The sequence below is a fragment of the Kogia breviceps genome, chromosome 18, assembly GCF_026419965.1.
Source record: "Kogia breviceps isolate mKogBre1 chromosome 18, mKogBre1 haplotype 1, whole genome shotgun sequence".
In the NCBI taxonomy this organism is placed as follows: Eukaryota; Metazoa; Chordata; class Mammalia; order Artiodactyla; family Physeteridae; genus Kogia; species Kogia breviceps.
The window spans coordinates 8,501,239-8,516,716 of NC_081327.1; the positions used below are offsets into that span (position 1 = coordinate 8,501,239).

Genomic DNA, 15,478 nt, shown 5'->3' on the forward strand with positions numbered 1-15,478 from the left:
GGAGCTTGCTCGGAGATGAGGGAGATGAGGTAGAAGCAGAGAGAGATAAACGTTCAGAAAGGAAAGTTATAGAGAGTTATCCAGATGGGTTAAGGGAGGCTGAGGTACACTGAGGAAATGCCAACAATAGAGACAGAAGGAGAGAGAAGAGAGACAGATGTGGAGAGAGAGAGGGAAGGAGGGAGGCTGTGAAATCAGGAAAAGGTACAGGTTTGACCTAGAGAGTGAAGACATCTTCAGTCTCAAAAGTTCTATGAGACCCCAAGGGGGAGAACAGAGCTCTGTGAAGAAGGGCAGGGCTGGGTCTGTCTTAGCCACTTGGTCCCCATGACCAGACCTGGCTCACTGTTCACCCTCCAGTTCTCAGCTCAGCTGACCTCTCCTCCAGGAAGCCCTCCTTGACCCTCAGTCTGTGTCAGGTGCCATTTCTGGGCTCCCACTCCCCTATCCCAGCCCTGAGCATTCTAAGTCATTGTCTGGGGACTGGACTGTGAGCCCCATAAGGGCAGGGCCAAGGCTGTCTCAGTCACCACTGTGTCCCCAGCATTGCCCCGCACTGGCAAGGTTAAAGGATGGATAAATTAATGGACTCCTTTCTTTCAACAAATGCTTATTCAGCATCCACTGTGTGACAAGCCCTGCAGTAGGTTCTGTGGATACAGCAGGGAACAGAATGCATCCCCTGTTCTCATGGAGCTGACATTCAGGTGGGAGATACAGACCCATAAAATGTGACAGCCATGGCGGTAAATTCTAAGAAAAAATAAACCAGGGAAAGGAGATAGAGAATGATGGAGATTGGTATTTTAAAGAGGGAGGTAGGGGGAATTCCCTGGCGGTCCAGAGGTCAGCACTCCATGCTTTCACTGCCAGGGACGTGGGTTCGATCCCTGGTCGGGGAACTAAGATCCCATGAGCCACGTGGCCTGGCCAAAAAAAAAAAAGGGGAGGTAAAACTGAGATGAAACTAAAAACTAAGGGAGGTGAGTGAGCGAGCCACGGGCCATCTAGGGGGGATAGCAGCATGTGCAAAGGCCCTGAGGTGGGAGCCAGCTTGGTTCATTCCAGAAGCAAGGTGACCAGTGCAGCTATGGCATGAGAGAGAGTCATAAGATTGAGGTCAGAAGGATAGTAGGGTGGGGAGCACTGGGGGCCCTGTCTGCCACAGTAAGGACTGTGGATTTAGTTTTAATGGGAGCAAGTAGACGGTTTCAAGCACTGAGGGAAGGGATGAAGCAAATGAGACAGAAAAAGCACGGAATCAGCTGGGATGGACAGCATCCCATTCATCTCTGTGTCCAGGGCTCAAGAGAGGGCCTAGTACAGATGCCCAATGACAGTGTGTGCACGAGTGAATAAGACCCAAATCGACAGAGAAAGAGAACGACATTAGATGGATGGACAGACTCCCAGGGAGAAGCCAGGTAAGGACCCGGGGACGCCCAGGGACAGCAGACACAGACAGACAGACAGCAGCCCAGCTGAGAAGTCCTATTCCTTCCAGAACCCTCCCCACCCGGAAACCTTCCCTGGAGCTGGAAAAATTCCCCAGGCCCCCCTGCCCGCCTTGCCCTGTGGTGTGCCCACTCACACCTCAGGCAGAGGAAGCTGGCAGGCCTCACAGGAACCTTTCTATGAGGGGGGAGTAGAGGCGGGCGGGCGGGCGGCAGGGACGAAGGGAGAGGAGTGGCGGGCGGGCAGGCGGCGGGCAGCAGCTACACAAAGGCCCCAGTGTCTGCCCCTCCTGTCCCCGGGTACAGATATAAATAATATGTACATATACCTTTAAATATATATATGTATACACTTTATATATATATATATATATATATGTATATGTATATACACACACACACCAGTGGGCTGGGGTGGGAGGCTGGGGGCCACACACTTCCCTAAGGACCCTGATATGGCAGAGGTCTGCTCCTGTGGGGCTTGGGGGCTCAGAGACCCACAGAGATAGTGACCAAGACCGAGAGGCTCGAGCTGAGAGGGACACAGGAACAGAAGGGCGAGAGAGAAACTTACAAAGTGCGAGAGACAAACAGAAAGAGACTGGCCGCCTGCGACGCCGAGTTAGAAACCAAGACTGACTCAAATGGAGACGGATCAGGAAAGCAGAGAAATCAAACTTCGCTGAGAAAAGACAGAAAAAGTCAGAGGTAGAGGGGCAGTGACAGAAGGAAGACACAGGTCATTCCCGAGAAAGGCAGAGCCGCAGAGAAACCCAGTTGAGAGGAAGTGGGGACAGAAAGAAGCGGAGAGGCCAGCAGACATCCAGAGAGGGACAGAGAGAGAGGGACGGAGAGAGAGAGAAGCCGGCAGGCAGGCAGGGCCAAGGCTGGGGGCTTGGGAAGGCTGGCGACCGCGCGGGGCGAGGGTCAGGGCACGTCTCCAGTGTAGGGGCACCGCCTGTGCAGCTCTGGTCCAGCCCAGTCCAGGGCAGGCTAAGGGGCAGGGAGTGGAGGTGAGGGAGGTGGCCCTCGGATTCCGGATCTTGGTGTTTACCTGGGGCAGTCATGGCAAACAGGCGCCCAGCCTGGCCCACGGCAGAGCGAGGGTGGGATGGGCTGGGCCCCAGCTCTGGGCCCCAGTGGGCCCGACACGCCCACCTGTGGCCTGGGTGGTGAGTAACACACACGGTGACACCTGGGTAGATGGTGACACATAGGGGGACAGACACGGTGACACACAGGGACAGATATAGGCAGACCCAGAGTGTCTGAGACATAAACAGACCCACAGAAGCCAGTGACAGAGACACACTGTAATAGACACAGTGACAGAGACCAGGACACAATGATGGGCAAACGCAGTGCTGGGCTTAGAGACACAGCAGCAAAGCACAAGGACAGAGGACACAGCGACAGACACAGAGAAGACAATGATAGAACAGTGGCATACATGCGTACCCGGTGACACAGCACTGCAACACCTACAGAAACCCGGTGAGAAGACACCAACACAGAGACGTACAGGCACACACAACACACACTCACACACTGATCAGACAAATCATAGGGTAACACAGAAGCCTGCAAACACCTTGACATTGACACAGACTCATAAACCTCCCTGGCTGCTGGCTTCTGGGGTGCCCCCTCGGCCTCCAGGAGCAGGGTGTGAGTGGAGGTGACCGTGAGGGAGGGCTTGGGACCCGAGGGCCCTGCTGTGCAGCTGTTGCCCCTCCTATGCTCTAGAATAACGTCCTGGTTAAGGGCATCGGCTCTGAGCCTGGGTTCAGGTCCTAGCTCCCCACTCACTACCTGTGTGACCTTGGGTAAGTCACTTCATTTCTTCATGCCTCAGTTTCCCCAATAATAAAATGGGTGGTGGGAAGGATTGGGTGTATCGATTCTGTAAGGTGCTACATAATGCCAGACACATGGTAAGCCCTAGTAGCTGTTGTTATTATTATTTTCATCATCATCACCTCATGTCTTCTGCCCAAGGTGGGGGACCCTGCCTTGGCCTCTGTTTCCCCACTCACGGCCCCTCCCGTGGACTATGTCACCCAAAGCCCACAAGCCGTGCCCAGGTCCATCTGTCTCAGCCCAGGCTTCTCTGTGTCCCCATGGCTATCCCTCCATCCCTGATCCCTAGCGTCCTCATGTCTGTCCATGCGTCCCATGTCTGACTGCGGTACTTTTCCATTGCTGGCCACCAGCCGGCTGTCCCTGGGGTAGGGGTCACACCTGCCCACGCCAGCCGAGCCGGTGGCCACCAGACACCCTGACAGATGGCCCCACCCTCCCCCCCAGGACCCTACAACAACACCCGCCCCTCTGGCCACCTGAGGTCCCCACTGGGGCGGCCTGAGGCCTGAGCCTGGGGACAGGAAGCCCCAGGCCTGGCTGCCCTGAAAGCCTCTTTCAGCCTGGGCCTCCTCCCGCTGCCACCGACTCCTCCTGCGGAATAATATTTGGGCTGTTGGCCGGGGGGCGGGGGCCAGATCCGGAGGCCGCCTGGGAGAAGCCAGAAACCGCAGGGCTTCCTGCCTCGGGCCGGCATGACTCTGGGAGAGACCCCCAGGCCCGAGGGAGGGGGGTGGGCACCCAGGGAGACTGAGGGCCTTTCTCTTGACACCAGTTGTTTTTTCCAGGAACCGGGAGGAATTCCCCAGCCTGCCCAGGACAGCAAGGCTGGTGGGACGGCTGACTGGGAGCCAGCACGGCAGGGGGCGGGGTGGGGGTGACACGCAGCCGGCAGGGCGGGCACGGTGACAGAACTAGAGGGCCTGGCCTGCGAGGTGGCAGGTAGAGGCGGAAACTCCGGGAGCTGGGAGAGAGAGAGCGGAGGTGGAGGAGAGAGGCAAGAGAGCCAAAGGAGCGGGGGGGGGAGGCAGACCCCAAGAGAGGAAGACCCAGAGCCCCCAAGGGAAGGAGGGAGCCACCCAGAGGCCCAGAGAGAGACAGAGGACGGAGTCGAAGCAACGGAGAGGCTGAAGAGAGAGAGCAAAGCAAAGCATATGAAAGACAGAGGCACAGAGGATGAGCGAGCATTTTCCCATAAACCAAGGGACAGAGATAAAGGCACACAGAGAGAGGTAGGGACATAGATGACACTAAGAACCGGAGAAAGATGGACACACAGGAACTGGGAGAAACACCTCTCCCCCTCCCCAGCTCCTTCTCTCCGTCTGTCTGTCTCTCACACAAACACACACACAGGCGCGCGCATAAAGAGACAGCCTTTTGGTCTTTGAATGACTGCCTGACTAAATGAATAAGTGGCTCGAGAGCCAACGACCAAGTCAGACAAACGCAAACTAAGGAAAACACACCTGCTCCAGCGTGGCAGACGACCTTGGCCCAGTCCCTTCCCATTCTGGGTCTCTGTTTCCACCCTGTGAAATGGAGGGCGCGAGGAACACAGTTGTGGTTCACAGAGCCATCCCTTGGAACATCTGAGCCACCGACACCAGACTCAGAGCCCGGGCAGAGACCTGGAGGAACAGAAATACCCAAACCCAGAGGCTCCCAGAAGCCCCCAGCCCCCGAAGGAGGGCCCAGCTCCTTTCCCACACGCCTGCACGTGAAAGAGACAAGACACACCCGGGCCAGTCAACACACGCTCACACACAGCCACGGCCGTCACAGGCACACAGCAAAGACAGGCATAATACACAAACACGGACATACTTTAAAGAAAAACTACAGGCGCGCGCTGGTTCCCAGACATACACATGAAGCACAAAATGACCCACGACGCCGATGTAGTCACACGTAGACTCTTTAAGGCAGCAGGTATGTAGACAAATGGACATACGGGACACATATCCAACAGAGGGAGACCCAGAGGGTCCCAGGGATAGGTGTATAAGAGAACCACACGCACAAAACAATAAAGGAAACACGCACACGAGTCTGATATCCCGAGACACCGACAGTAAGCACATACCCAGGGGAGGAACAGACATACAAACTCAGACAGTTGAGGGATACAAACAATAGAGAACGCCCTGCAGCAGACCACAGGGACCTCAGTGGCCGTAGTGATGCGACCCACAGAAGCACAGGTGCACGCACACACACACGTGCAAACGAATAAAGTAACGCACACCCTGTCTCCTTCAATTAGCACCCCGTTTGTCCCTTCTCCTCCTCCCTAGCTTAACCAAAAATCGAGCGGCCCCTGGGCTCCCTGAACCTCGGCGCTGGAGGCATGTGTCTGGAGAGTGGGGGTAGGGAGATGGCCTTGGTCACGGCATAGCCACAGCCACCTCCTCCTGCTGCCCTGGCCCCACTGCTGCAGGGGCTGCTATCTGTGAGCAAACTGTCCTTGGGGTCAGGGACAGCAAAGAGCCAAAGGTCAGGTCGATGCCTCCCCCAGCCCTTCCCCCAGGGGCGGCCAGCTCTTGGGGGCAGGAAGGAGAGGGGACAGGGGACAGCAATTCAGGTGTTCAAGCCTCACAGGGCCCACTCGCCAAGGAAAAGAGACATTCAGTAAGAGGCAGAAATGGTGCCTTTAATGGTCAAACACAGCCAGTATCCCGCTTCCCAGGCAAGAACCAGACTTCAGTAGAAATTCCCCACACCCTAACCAGTCCTTTCTGGTTTCTCCTGGACCGGAGCAGGGGATGGGCTCCAGAAAAAAAACCAAGGAGTATCCTCATCTCCATCCGCCGCTCAACTCACACCAGAGACTGTGACGGCACGGCCAACACAGGGGCTGTTGGTGGCCATCACGATACACAGTGGTACGCTGGTTACGCCAGCCAGTCAAGATGGTGGCCATCACAGCGCCCAGTGGGCCCACGTCACCGTCACATCCAAAGGATCAGCCACGGGGATGTGCACCACGGCGCCCAAAGGGCCCACCAAGATGTCATCCCAGATGGTGGCCAGCAGAATACCCAACAGGTCAACCAATAACATCAATCAACATGGCAGTCTTCCCAGTACTCAGCGGGCCCACCAAGATGTCAAAGGCAGTTATCACAGTAGCCAGTGGATCAACACGGTGCCCACAGAGACGGAAGCCACCGCAGTGAGTAACGGACCAGCCAAGATGTTAACTGACAGGACAAGCCAAGTGTCCCCGGGAGGATCAGGCCGCAGGTGCCTGACGGTGTGAGCTACAGCCATGCCCCACCCACCACGCTCCCACCCCCCCGCTAGGACGCATTAAGCAGAGAGCGGGAATAGAGGCCCTGGTAGTAGATCCCAGGCTCCCCACCCTCCGCCCCGTAGCCCCCAAATCCCGCGTCCAGTTTGGGAGGAGCTGGCGTCTGTTCCGACATCAGGTTGTTGATGGAGAAAGGGTGGTTGAAGTTGTAGGGTGCATCCAGCTTCAGCTCCCCTGGGAGCTCCAGGCCAGTGAAATAGGGTGTGGAGGAAGGGGGCGAACCACAGTCCAGAGTCCCCACGTCTTCCCCACCCTGGGCCTCAGGTTCGGGGGCTGGCGGCTGGGCCTGCGGCGGAGAGGCGACTGTGGCAGCGGGGGTGGTGGTCGAGGAGGCTGACCCCGCACTGTTCCTGGAGGCAGAGGTCCCGCCGCCCCCTTTCTTCACCTTCTCCTCCAGCTTGAAGCGCTTCTGGCGGCGCAGGTAGCAGCCATTCTCAAACATGTTACCTGAGCTGGGGTGCAGGGCCCAGTAGGAACCCTTGCCCGGCTTGTCTGGAGAGCGCGCCACCTTGACGAAGCAGTCGTTGAAAGAGAGCGAGTGGCGGATGGAATTCTGCCAGCGTTGTTGGTTCTCCCGGTAGTAGGGGAAGAGGTCCATGATCCACTGGTAGATCTCGCTCAGGGTCAGCATCTTGCCCGGCGCCTGCTGGATGGCCATGGTGATGAGCGAGATGTAGGAATATGGCGGCTTGGCATGTGCCAAGGGCCGCCGGTACCCTTTCGGCATCTCCTTCCCGTGCACCAGCCCCGGTCCCGGGCCCCCGTACCCTGAGCTGCTGCCGCCACCACCGCTGGCACCCAGGCCTGGGAAGGTGGGCCCCAGGGGTGCTGTGGGCGCTGGGGGCGCCAGGGGTCCAGTGGGCAGTGGGGAGGCAGGGAGCCCCCCCGGGGGGTAGGGAGAGCTCAGAGGGTTCAGGGTCATGTAGGAGTTGAGGGGGGCCATGGTGGGTACTGGGGTCACCGGAGAGTAGACCTATCGGGAAAGAAAGAGAAACGGCGAGCGGTGAGTCTCTACTCTGTTGGTAAGCAAAGGGTCACTGGACCCATTGTGTGTCCATCTGTCTGTCTGTCTTGCCTCCTCTGTAAACAGCTGTCTGTTGAAGTCTCTCTCTCTCCCCCCTCCTCATGCACCTCCCTCCCTGACCCCATCCCCCCACGCTCCCAAATACTGAAGCTCACGCTTTAAGTGGTTCTCAGAGTGTGGTCCAGGACACCCTGGGGAGTCTCCAAGACTTTTTTGGGGTATCCGTGAGGTCAAAACTATTTTCATATAACGAAAGATATAAGATATGACTAGCCCTTTTCACTCTCTTTCCCTCATGAGCGTACAGTAGAGTTTTCCAGAGGCCACATGACAGGTGATATAGCAATAGACCAAATGTAGAAGCAGCTAGGAAAATGCAGCTGTCTTCTACTGAACCAGACACTAAAGAGATCTGCAAAAATGTAACTGTGCCACTCCTCTCACTAAATGTTTTGAAATAGTTATTTTAATAAAAATACATTGCTTATACTAACACATTGTTGCTATTTTTAAATGAATTAATGCCTATTTTTAAGACACCTCAGTTTTAATTTTGAATGCTGTTAACAATCAATATAACCCCGATCAATAAAAACTGTTTGGGGTCCTCGATAATTTTGAGTCTGGACTTCCCTGGTGGTGCAGTGGTTAAGAATCTGCCTGCTAATGCAGGGGACACGGGTTCGAGCCCTGGTCTGGGAAGATCCCACGTGCCGCAGAGCAGCTAAGCTCATGCGTCACAACTACTGAGCCTGCGTTCTAGAGGCCGCGAGCCACAACTACCGAGCCCATGCACTGCAACTACTGAAGCCCGTGCTCCGCAACAAAAGAAGCCACAGCAAGGAGAAGCCCACGTGCTGCAACGAAGAGTAGCCCCCACTTGCCGCAACTAGAGAAAGCCCGTGCTCAGCAATGAAGACCCAACGCAGGCAAAATAATAACTTTAAGAGTGTAAAGAGGTCCTGAGACAAAAAAAAAAAAATCAAGAACTGTTGATTTATCTAATAATAGAATCTATATATATTTTTTTAATGTGGACCATTTTTAAAGCCTTTATTGAATTTCTTACAATATTGCTTCTGTTTTATGTTTTGGTGTTTTGGTTGCGAGGCATGTGGGATCTCAGCTCCCCCGCCAGGGATCGAACCCGCACCCGCTGCATCGGAAGGCGAAGTCTTAACCACTGGACCGCCAGGGAAGTCCCTATATGTGTACTCTCTGTCCATCTAGCCATCATCTTTTAGGTTATACAGTTACAGTTTTTATGGGTCAAAAGCATTTGAAAATCAGAACTCACATATTTCTACCTAATATATGTCATCTGTTTATTATATATCATCAAATCTAAGACATCACTTCGTAAGCTGCAGTATTATTTTAAGTATCAATAAGAATGGGAAAAAACACTATCAATTATAATCCCGAGACACCATTGACTGAAAAACCCATTCCATTTTCAGATATGTTCAAATGGGGGGAAAATGTGCCTCTTAGCTCAGTGAAATACAGTAGACATTGCTATGTCTTTGTAAGTAACTATCTAGTCTCTCAATTATTCAATATTTCTTGGCCTACTCTGTGCCGGCACTGCTCCATCCAGGCACTTCAGAGCAAATGTCTGCTTTCATCTTTACAACCACACTGTGGGGGAGGCACTATCATGACACCCATTTTACAGCTGGGCAAGCTGAGGATCAGAGAGGTTGTCCAGGGGTCACACGACAAGGAAGGAAAAGAACGGGGATTGTGAACCCAGGCAGTCTGGCTCCAGATCGGTGTTCTGGATCAAGCTATAAAAGCAGTGACCAAGGCAGGCGGAAATGCCTGCCCTTAGGGAGCTGTCAGTCTAGCAGGAAGTGAACAAGATAAGCAAGGAAAATAGGAAGCACAGTGGACGGTGATTTCTTTCTGTGCGCGTTTACACCTTTCATCCCCTGCCTTCCATCCTTTCTCTCTCAATCTTCCATCTGCCTGTCTGCCCCGCTCCCTCCCCCTGAGGGAGGGTGGTCTCATGGCACTGGGGGGGTGGTGCTATAGCTCTGGTGGGAGCCACCTCTGCTATGAATCCGTGTGTCCCATCTCATTCCCGTGTCACTTAAGTGTCTGCACGTCCAAAGGTCCAGAGAGAAAAGGGAAATGCCAGGGTCACTCAGGGAGTCAGGGCCAGGTGGTAACCAACCCAGGTCTGTGTTCTAGTAGAGAAACTCTCCCCTCTCTCTTTCACATGACTGTCCAGGTAGTTCTTTCCTCCTATGTCTCTGAATCTCCCTGTGGCTCTGTGTGTATCTGTCCATCTCCTTCCCTGTCTCAGTACCTCTATACGCCTTCCCTCACCCCCTCCCCACGCCTGTCTCTCTCCCCTCCCCATGCTCCCTCCCTTTATCCCTCCCTGTCTCTCTCTCTCTCCTCGCCTTTCTCTCCCTCATCTCCCCACCCCACGCTACTCTGCCTTTCTTTCCTTGTGACTCTCCCATACCCCGTATCTCTCTCTCTACCTCTGTCCCCCCCTCATCTCTCACATCTCTTTTCCCCTGCCTTGGCACTCTCTCTCTGTCTCTCTCTACCCCACTCCTCTCCCACCCTGTTATTTCTTTCCCCTTCAGCACGTCTTTGCATCTCTCTGCCCCTTGCTGAACACCACCGTCTCCCCAGAAGTCTCACATTGAAATTGGAGCCACAGCTACTCCCCTCCCCCAAGCACTGGTCTCCCCCCACCACCCCCCACCACCCCCCACCCCGCCCCGGGTTGGCTGGCTCTCGTCCCTTCCTAAGAGTAAGGGAAGAGGGTCCTTCAGAGAAAGGGGAGAAGGTGATGGACTCAGGGGGATCCCCAGAGAGTTCCTAAATCCCTCTACAACCCCCTACAGTTCTCCAACTCAGTCAGACTCTCCTGTATCACAGAGGAAGACAGACTGGGACCCCAGAGCCCTCCTCTTCTGGCTCTCCATCCACCCGGAAGTCCTCCTTGAGGTCTGACCTCAAGCACTGCAGCTGCCCTAATCCACCCTAGGCTTTCACATGCCTGGGGCTGGGATGAACCCCCAGTGTCCGGGTCTGAACCGGATCTCCCCAGCGAGGGCGGAGCTGAGATTGGGGGGAAGCCCTCAGGGGACCTGCACGCCCACCCCTGGAGGCTGGAATTTCTCCCCTTTCATTTCCTTATTGTCTCTGGAGGAGGGTGTGACAGGGAGCGGGAGGCTGTGTGAAGCTATGAGCTACTTTCTAACCCTGGTCCCACCCTAGGACCTCAAGTGGCTCCCCCGACACGCCAAGAGGCTTTAGGTTTTCCACCTCTAAAATTGGGGAGCAGCTGGACCAGCCGATCTGTGAGAACCAGAGGCCAGTGGGGATGCCTTAGGGCAATAACTTTCCAGTCTCCTTCCAGACAGGGAGCCAGCCTGGGGAGGTCCACATCACCCCAGCGGGAGGGTGTGGTGGGCAAGCAGCAGCTTGGGGGCCCCTTCAGTCCTCAGTTGCTGAGTGAGTGCAGATGTTTCTCCCCACATCGTTCTGACCCAGGGGGAGGAGGTGGTTCAGTTGATGGGAAAGCTGAGGAGACCCTCACACAGTATGTCCATTTCCAGCCCCCTGTATGTCAACCCTTCCAAAATATGCCCCCAAATGCTGACTATCTCTAGACTGTCCCTCAATTTCAGAGACAATTTCCACACAAATTGTCCCCTACTAAACGTCAGGTTTTGCCCCAAATAATGACTCCTTCAGCCTAGACCCCCGCAATTTACTTCTTAAGATATGCCTCCAAAACACTGATTTGTAGTTGGTACCCTTAAATCAGGCCCCCGACTCTGAACTATGTGGGGGCTTCAGCCGGGATCCCCCAATACCTGGGAGTCTCCACCTCCAACCTGGTCTCTGCTTTCCCCACCGTATAACTGACATCCCCAGCTGCCCAGGCTCCGCCTCTCAACACTCCCAGTCCCTTCCCTGCACCACCCCACGTGCACCTCACACCTCCACGGCCCCAGGACTGGCCCCTCCTGGGCACCTTGCCAAGCCCCGCAGGCCTGGGTATTCAGGAGTCTCACCCTACAGCTTCAAACCCCAGACCCAGGACTCAGGCACTCTGGGGCCCCTGTAAACCCCAGATCTTGGTCTCTTTGGAGAACTCAACCATTCCAGTCCCATACCCCACCTCAAGCCCCACAGTCCCCTTCCATCAGAAACCCAGGTATCCAGACCCCCATAACCCTCTGACTAGGACTCCTCCACTTCACAATGTTGACTAGGCAGAGAGCACGCTCAGGAGGAGGAGTCCTTGCAGCAAGAGGAATGGGAGTTAGACCTAGGGAGGGACTTCCCGGCGGCTAGGGTGAGCGAATTAAGATACATCCCTGCCCCCTACTCCAGGGAAATCTTGTCTGAGATGGGACTGGTGAGGACATTAGCAATTAGTGGAGATTGCTGGAAGGCGGAGTGGGGGCGGGGATAGGGGGTGCGAAATCTGAAACCCTCCAGACTCCAACAAGGAGAATCCCTGCTGAGGGTCTCTGATAACAATTAAACCACTGAAGTTCAGCTGGGAGGGGCGAGGGTCATTAGTAGGGATGGGGGGCTGGGGTGGAGACCGACCCCTCCACTGCCAATGCTGTTGCCGACATGTGCTGATCTCAGGATCCCGAGTCTGACCCCTATCTATCCGAGCCCCAACTCTTAAATCACCTGTTATTTCACACTCCCCAGACCAAGCTTCATCTGAGCACCTTCGTCTCTTATACCCGAGCACCAACCCCCATTTCTGACTTTGACGTAGTCGCTGCCCCAATCCTTTTCCCGGAACCCCAATTCTTATTTCTACCCCAGACCCCCATCTTTAACACTAATTTCTAACGCTGAGCTCTCAGCTCAGATTTTCCCTTAATGGTGACTTCCCTCTCCCATCTCTTAGTCCCTTATATTTTCCCCAGTTTTGAACCCCATTTCCTAATCCCCCAGCTCTGTCCGTATCCCGGAGTTCTGAGTCTTATCTTTGGTCTGTTCATTTTAATTCCTTGTACTTTGGGTCCCTGACACCCAGCCCTCACATTTAAGCTATGACTTGACCCTTGCCTAAATCTTCCTGACTCCGTTTAAGCCCTCACTCTGACTAGCCTGCCTAAACCACACTCCCATGCATTGTCCCCCGTCCCTGACTCCTACACCTGGTCTCCGTGTCTCTAGTTCCTCCGCTCCCCAATTCTATTTGGGGCCCCCACTTGAGTCCACACCCCGGTCCTTGCCCCCATTTAGGCCCGCACCCTGATTCCTGCCCCCCCCTTCCCGCTCCGCCATCCCCGAGGACACACCTCGCCCGCCTCCGGGTAGTAGCTCCACTCGGCCAGGTCATGGGCCTCCATCTTCACCGAGCCCAGCATCCCCCGGGCCTGCGCCCCCACCCGCCCCCGCTCCGACCCGGGGGGGAACCAAGAGCTTCGGATCTCTCAGCCGGCACGGCCTGAGTTCCGACCGGCGCCCGTCCGTCCGACCGCCCAGGGTCCCAGCCTTCCCGGGCGCCGCGGGAGGCGGCCACGCTTTATAGCCGGGACACCCCCCCCAGCCCCCCCGCCCTCGCCCTCGCCCTCGCCCGCCCTGGGCTCCCCTCCCGCCTCCCCGAGGGCGGTGCGCCCGGACTGGGGCGCCCCCTGCGGGATTGCGAGGAGACAGACCTCAGGCGCCGGGAGCCGCAGCCCGGGGACGCGAGAGCTGGAGATGGCTGACGAGTGAGGAGCTACAGGTGGGAGACATTGCTGATACTAAAAGCCTCGAAGGCAGAACTCTAGGGCCCTTCTGTCCAGGGCTTTCATCATCTCGACAGGAGCAGGCGAACAGCCAGAGCCCAGCAAGACTGCCGCGGAGGAAAGGAGGCTCAGAGCCGAGTGGTCTCCATGGGTCCCGATGTGTTACTATAAGAACCTGTAGGAGCTCCTCGAAACCACATTTCCCATTGGACGGACTGGAAGACTGAAGCTTCTGATAGCTGGAAATGCTCCATACTGTGTAAATGGTCAGGACCAAGGGTTGAGGGGATCGAGGCCTCTGCTCAGACCCCGCTGAGGAAACACACCACCTTCCAGACCTAGGAGCTTCGCCTCCCGGACTCTCCACTCTCTCTAACACCTGCCGTCCAGGGACCCAGAACTGCTGTGAACTCCATTTCCCAGAAGCCTCTATCCCCCTTTCCTTCCGGACCCCGTCAAAGGACTACATTTCCCAGGAGGCATGGCTCCCGAAAGCCGGAAATGAAGGGGCTGCCCCGGCGTCATAGGGGGCGGAAAGCGGAAGGCCGGTCGCGCGGCAGAAGGTAGGGGCGGGGTACTGCCGCAGAGTGGACTCCATTTCCCAGCGACCCTCCGTGCTGGGCGCATGCGCAGTGTCACGGCGGCGAGCGAAGATGGCGGCGGCGTCTGTGAAGAGGCGCTGCTGAGGGGGCGCGAGGGGGACGGAGGCCTGAGCCGCGGTGAGAGGGGGGGCGGCGTGGGGACCCGGGGACGAAGGGAGGAAGGACCCTGAAAGGGCAGGGACGCTGCCGGGGGGAGTGGGGATGATGAGAGGGGAAGGGAGCAGTGACGCTCGGGACCCCAGTTTCTTCCCCAGCTCTGGACCCTCCCGTGGCTCCCTAGTGCCCTCAGGGCAAAGTTCCAACGTGGCCCCCAAGGCGCGTCCGCCCAGCCGGCCTCGGCTCTGCCTCTTTGCTCGTTCCTCACGTCGCACAGCTGCACTGGCCTTTCGGTTCCTCAGACTCGCCATACGCCTTCCCGTCTCAGGCTTTTTGCACATGCCGTCCCCTCTGTCTGCAACATCCTTTTACTCATTCCGCCTGGATGACTCCCATTCATTTTTCGGGTCTCGGCACCAACGTCACTTCCTCTGCGAAGCCCTCCTTTCCCGCTCTCCGTCCCGAAAACCGCCTGTTAAACGCTCTTATAGGTTCCTGTGCCTTTCCTTCATGTCACTTGGCGGCGGGTCTCATTTGTTACTGGACCTTTATTTGTGTGGCTCTTTTCGTTCTGTCTGTGACCATGAGCTCCATGGAGGCAGGTGTGTGTTGGTCACCGACGTGTTTCCCAGCACAGCGCGATCACGCCGAAAACTCCCGGTTAATGTTCGTTGAATGCTGAAAGATTTTCAGCCACTCTGTGTATATGCGGGGAGTCGTCATATTTCCAGGTGGGAGTGGGGCGGTGGGACCGGGAGGGAAGGGGAACCAATGATTGTTGGTAATAGCAAAAGACTACAAACACCCCAAATGTTCTTTAGTAGGGAGACTGGCAGAGGAGAAAAACAGATAACAGCCACATAATAAAATATCATGAAGCTGTAAAAAGGAATGAGGGAAGGGGGGCAAAAAAGGAATGAAATATAGAGAGTGGGCTCCAGCATAGATTAAGTGAAAAGCGAAATGAAAGACAGTGTTTATCATACGCTCCCTTTTTATAGAAGCAAAGGAAATATGTATATACGTTTAAAAATTAAAGAAAGAAACCAAAATGTGGAAGAGGAAGAACATGGTAAAAAGTTTGGGTGGATCAGTGTGAAAGGTTCATCATGAAAAAGTTCACTGTGTTCTGATGGGAAACAGCAGTATACTGGATTGTTGGGAACAGCCCTAGCAGGAGGAAGCAGTTCCTCTAGAGAGGCAGTCCAGCACAGCAGTGAGAAGGCTGGATTCTGCAGCCATACTGCTAGGTCTACATCTTACAGGTTGTGAGCCTTTGATCAAGTGACTTTACCTCCTTGAACTTCAAATTTCCTCATCTGTAAAATGGAAATTAAAAATAGCACTTACCTTGGGGACTTCCTTGGTGGCGCAGTGGTTGAGAGTCTGCCGGC

General features: G+C 55.5%; 2 protein-coding genes across 2 annotated transcripts in view; one reads left to right on the forward strand and one right to left on the reverse strand.

The window, feature by feature from the left end:
- Nucleotides 1-5,946: 5,946 nt before the first annotated feature.
- FOXA3 (forkhead box A3) lies at nt 5,947-14,505 on the reverse strand. Its single transcript, XM_067020075.1, has 2 exons — nt 13,315-14,505; nt 5,947-7,600 (listed from the first exon to the last, which is right to left on the reverse strand). Exon 2 carries the CDS (start codon nt 7,568-7,570, stop codon nt 6,617-6,619), a length of 954 nt encoding a protein of 317 aa, XP_066876176.1. The 5' UTR covers nt 7,571-7,600; nt 13,315-14,505; the 3' UTR covers nt 5,947-6,616.
- The window catches only part of SYMPK (symplekin scaffold protein), a 36,862-nt gene continuing 35,328 nt past the window's right edge, over nt 13,945-15,478 (forward strand). Inside the window, exon 1 of the mRNA XM_059045196.2 lies at nt 13,945-14,105. The gene's annotated coding sequence lies outside the window, so the exon portion shown is untranslated. The remainder of the gene's footprint in view (nt 14,106-15,478) is intronic.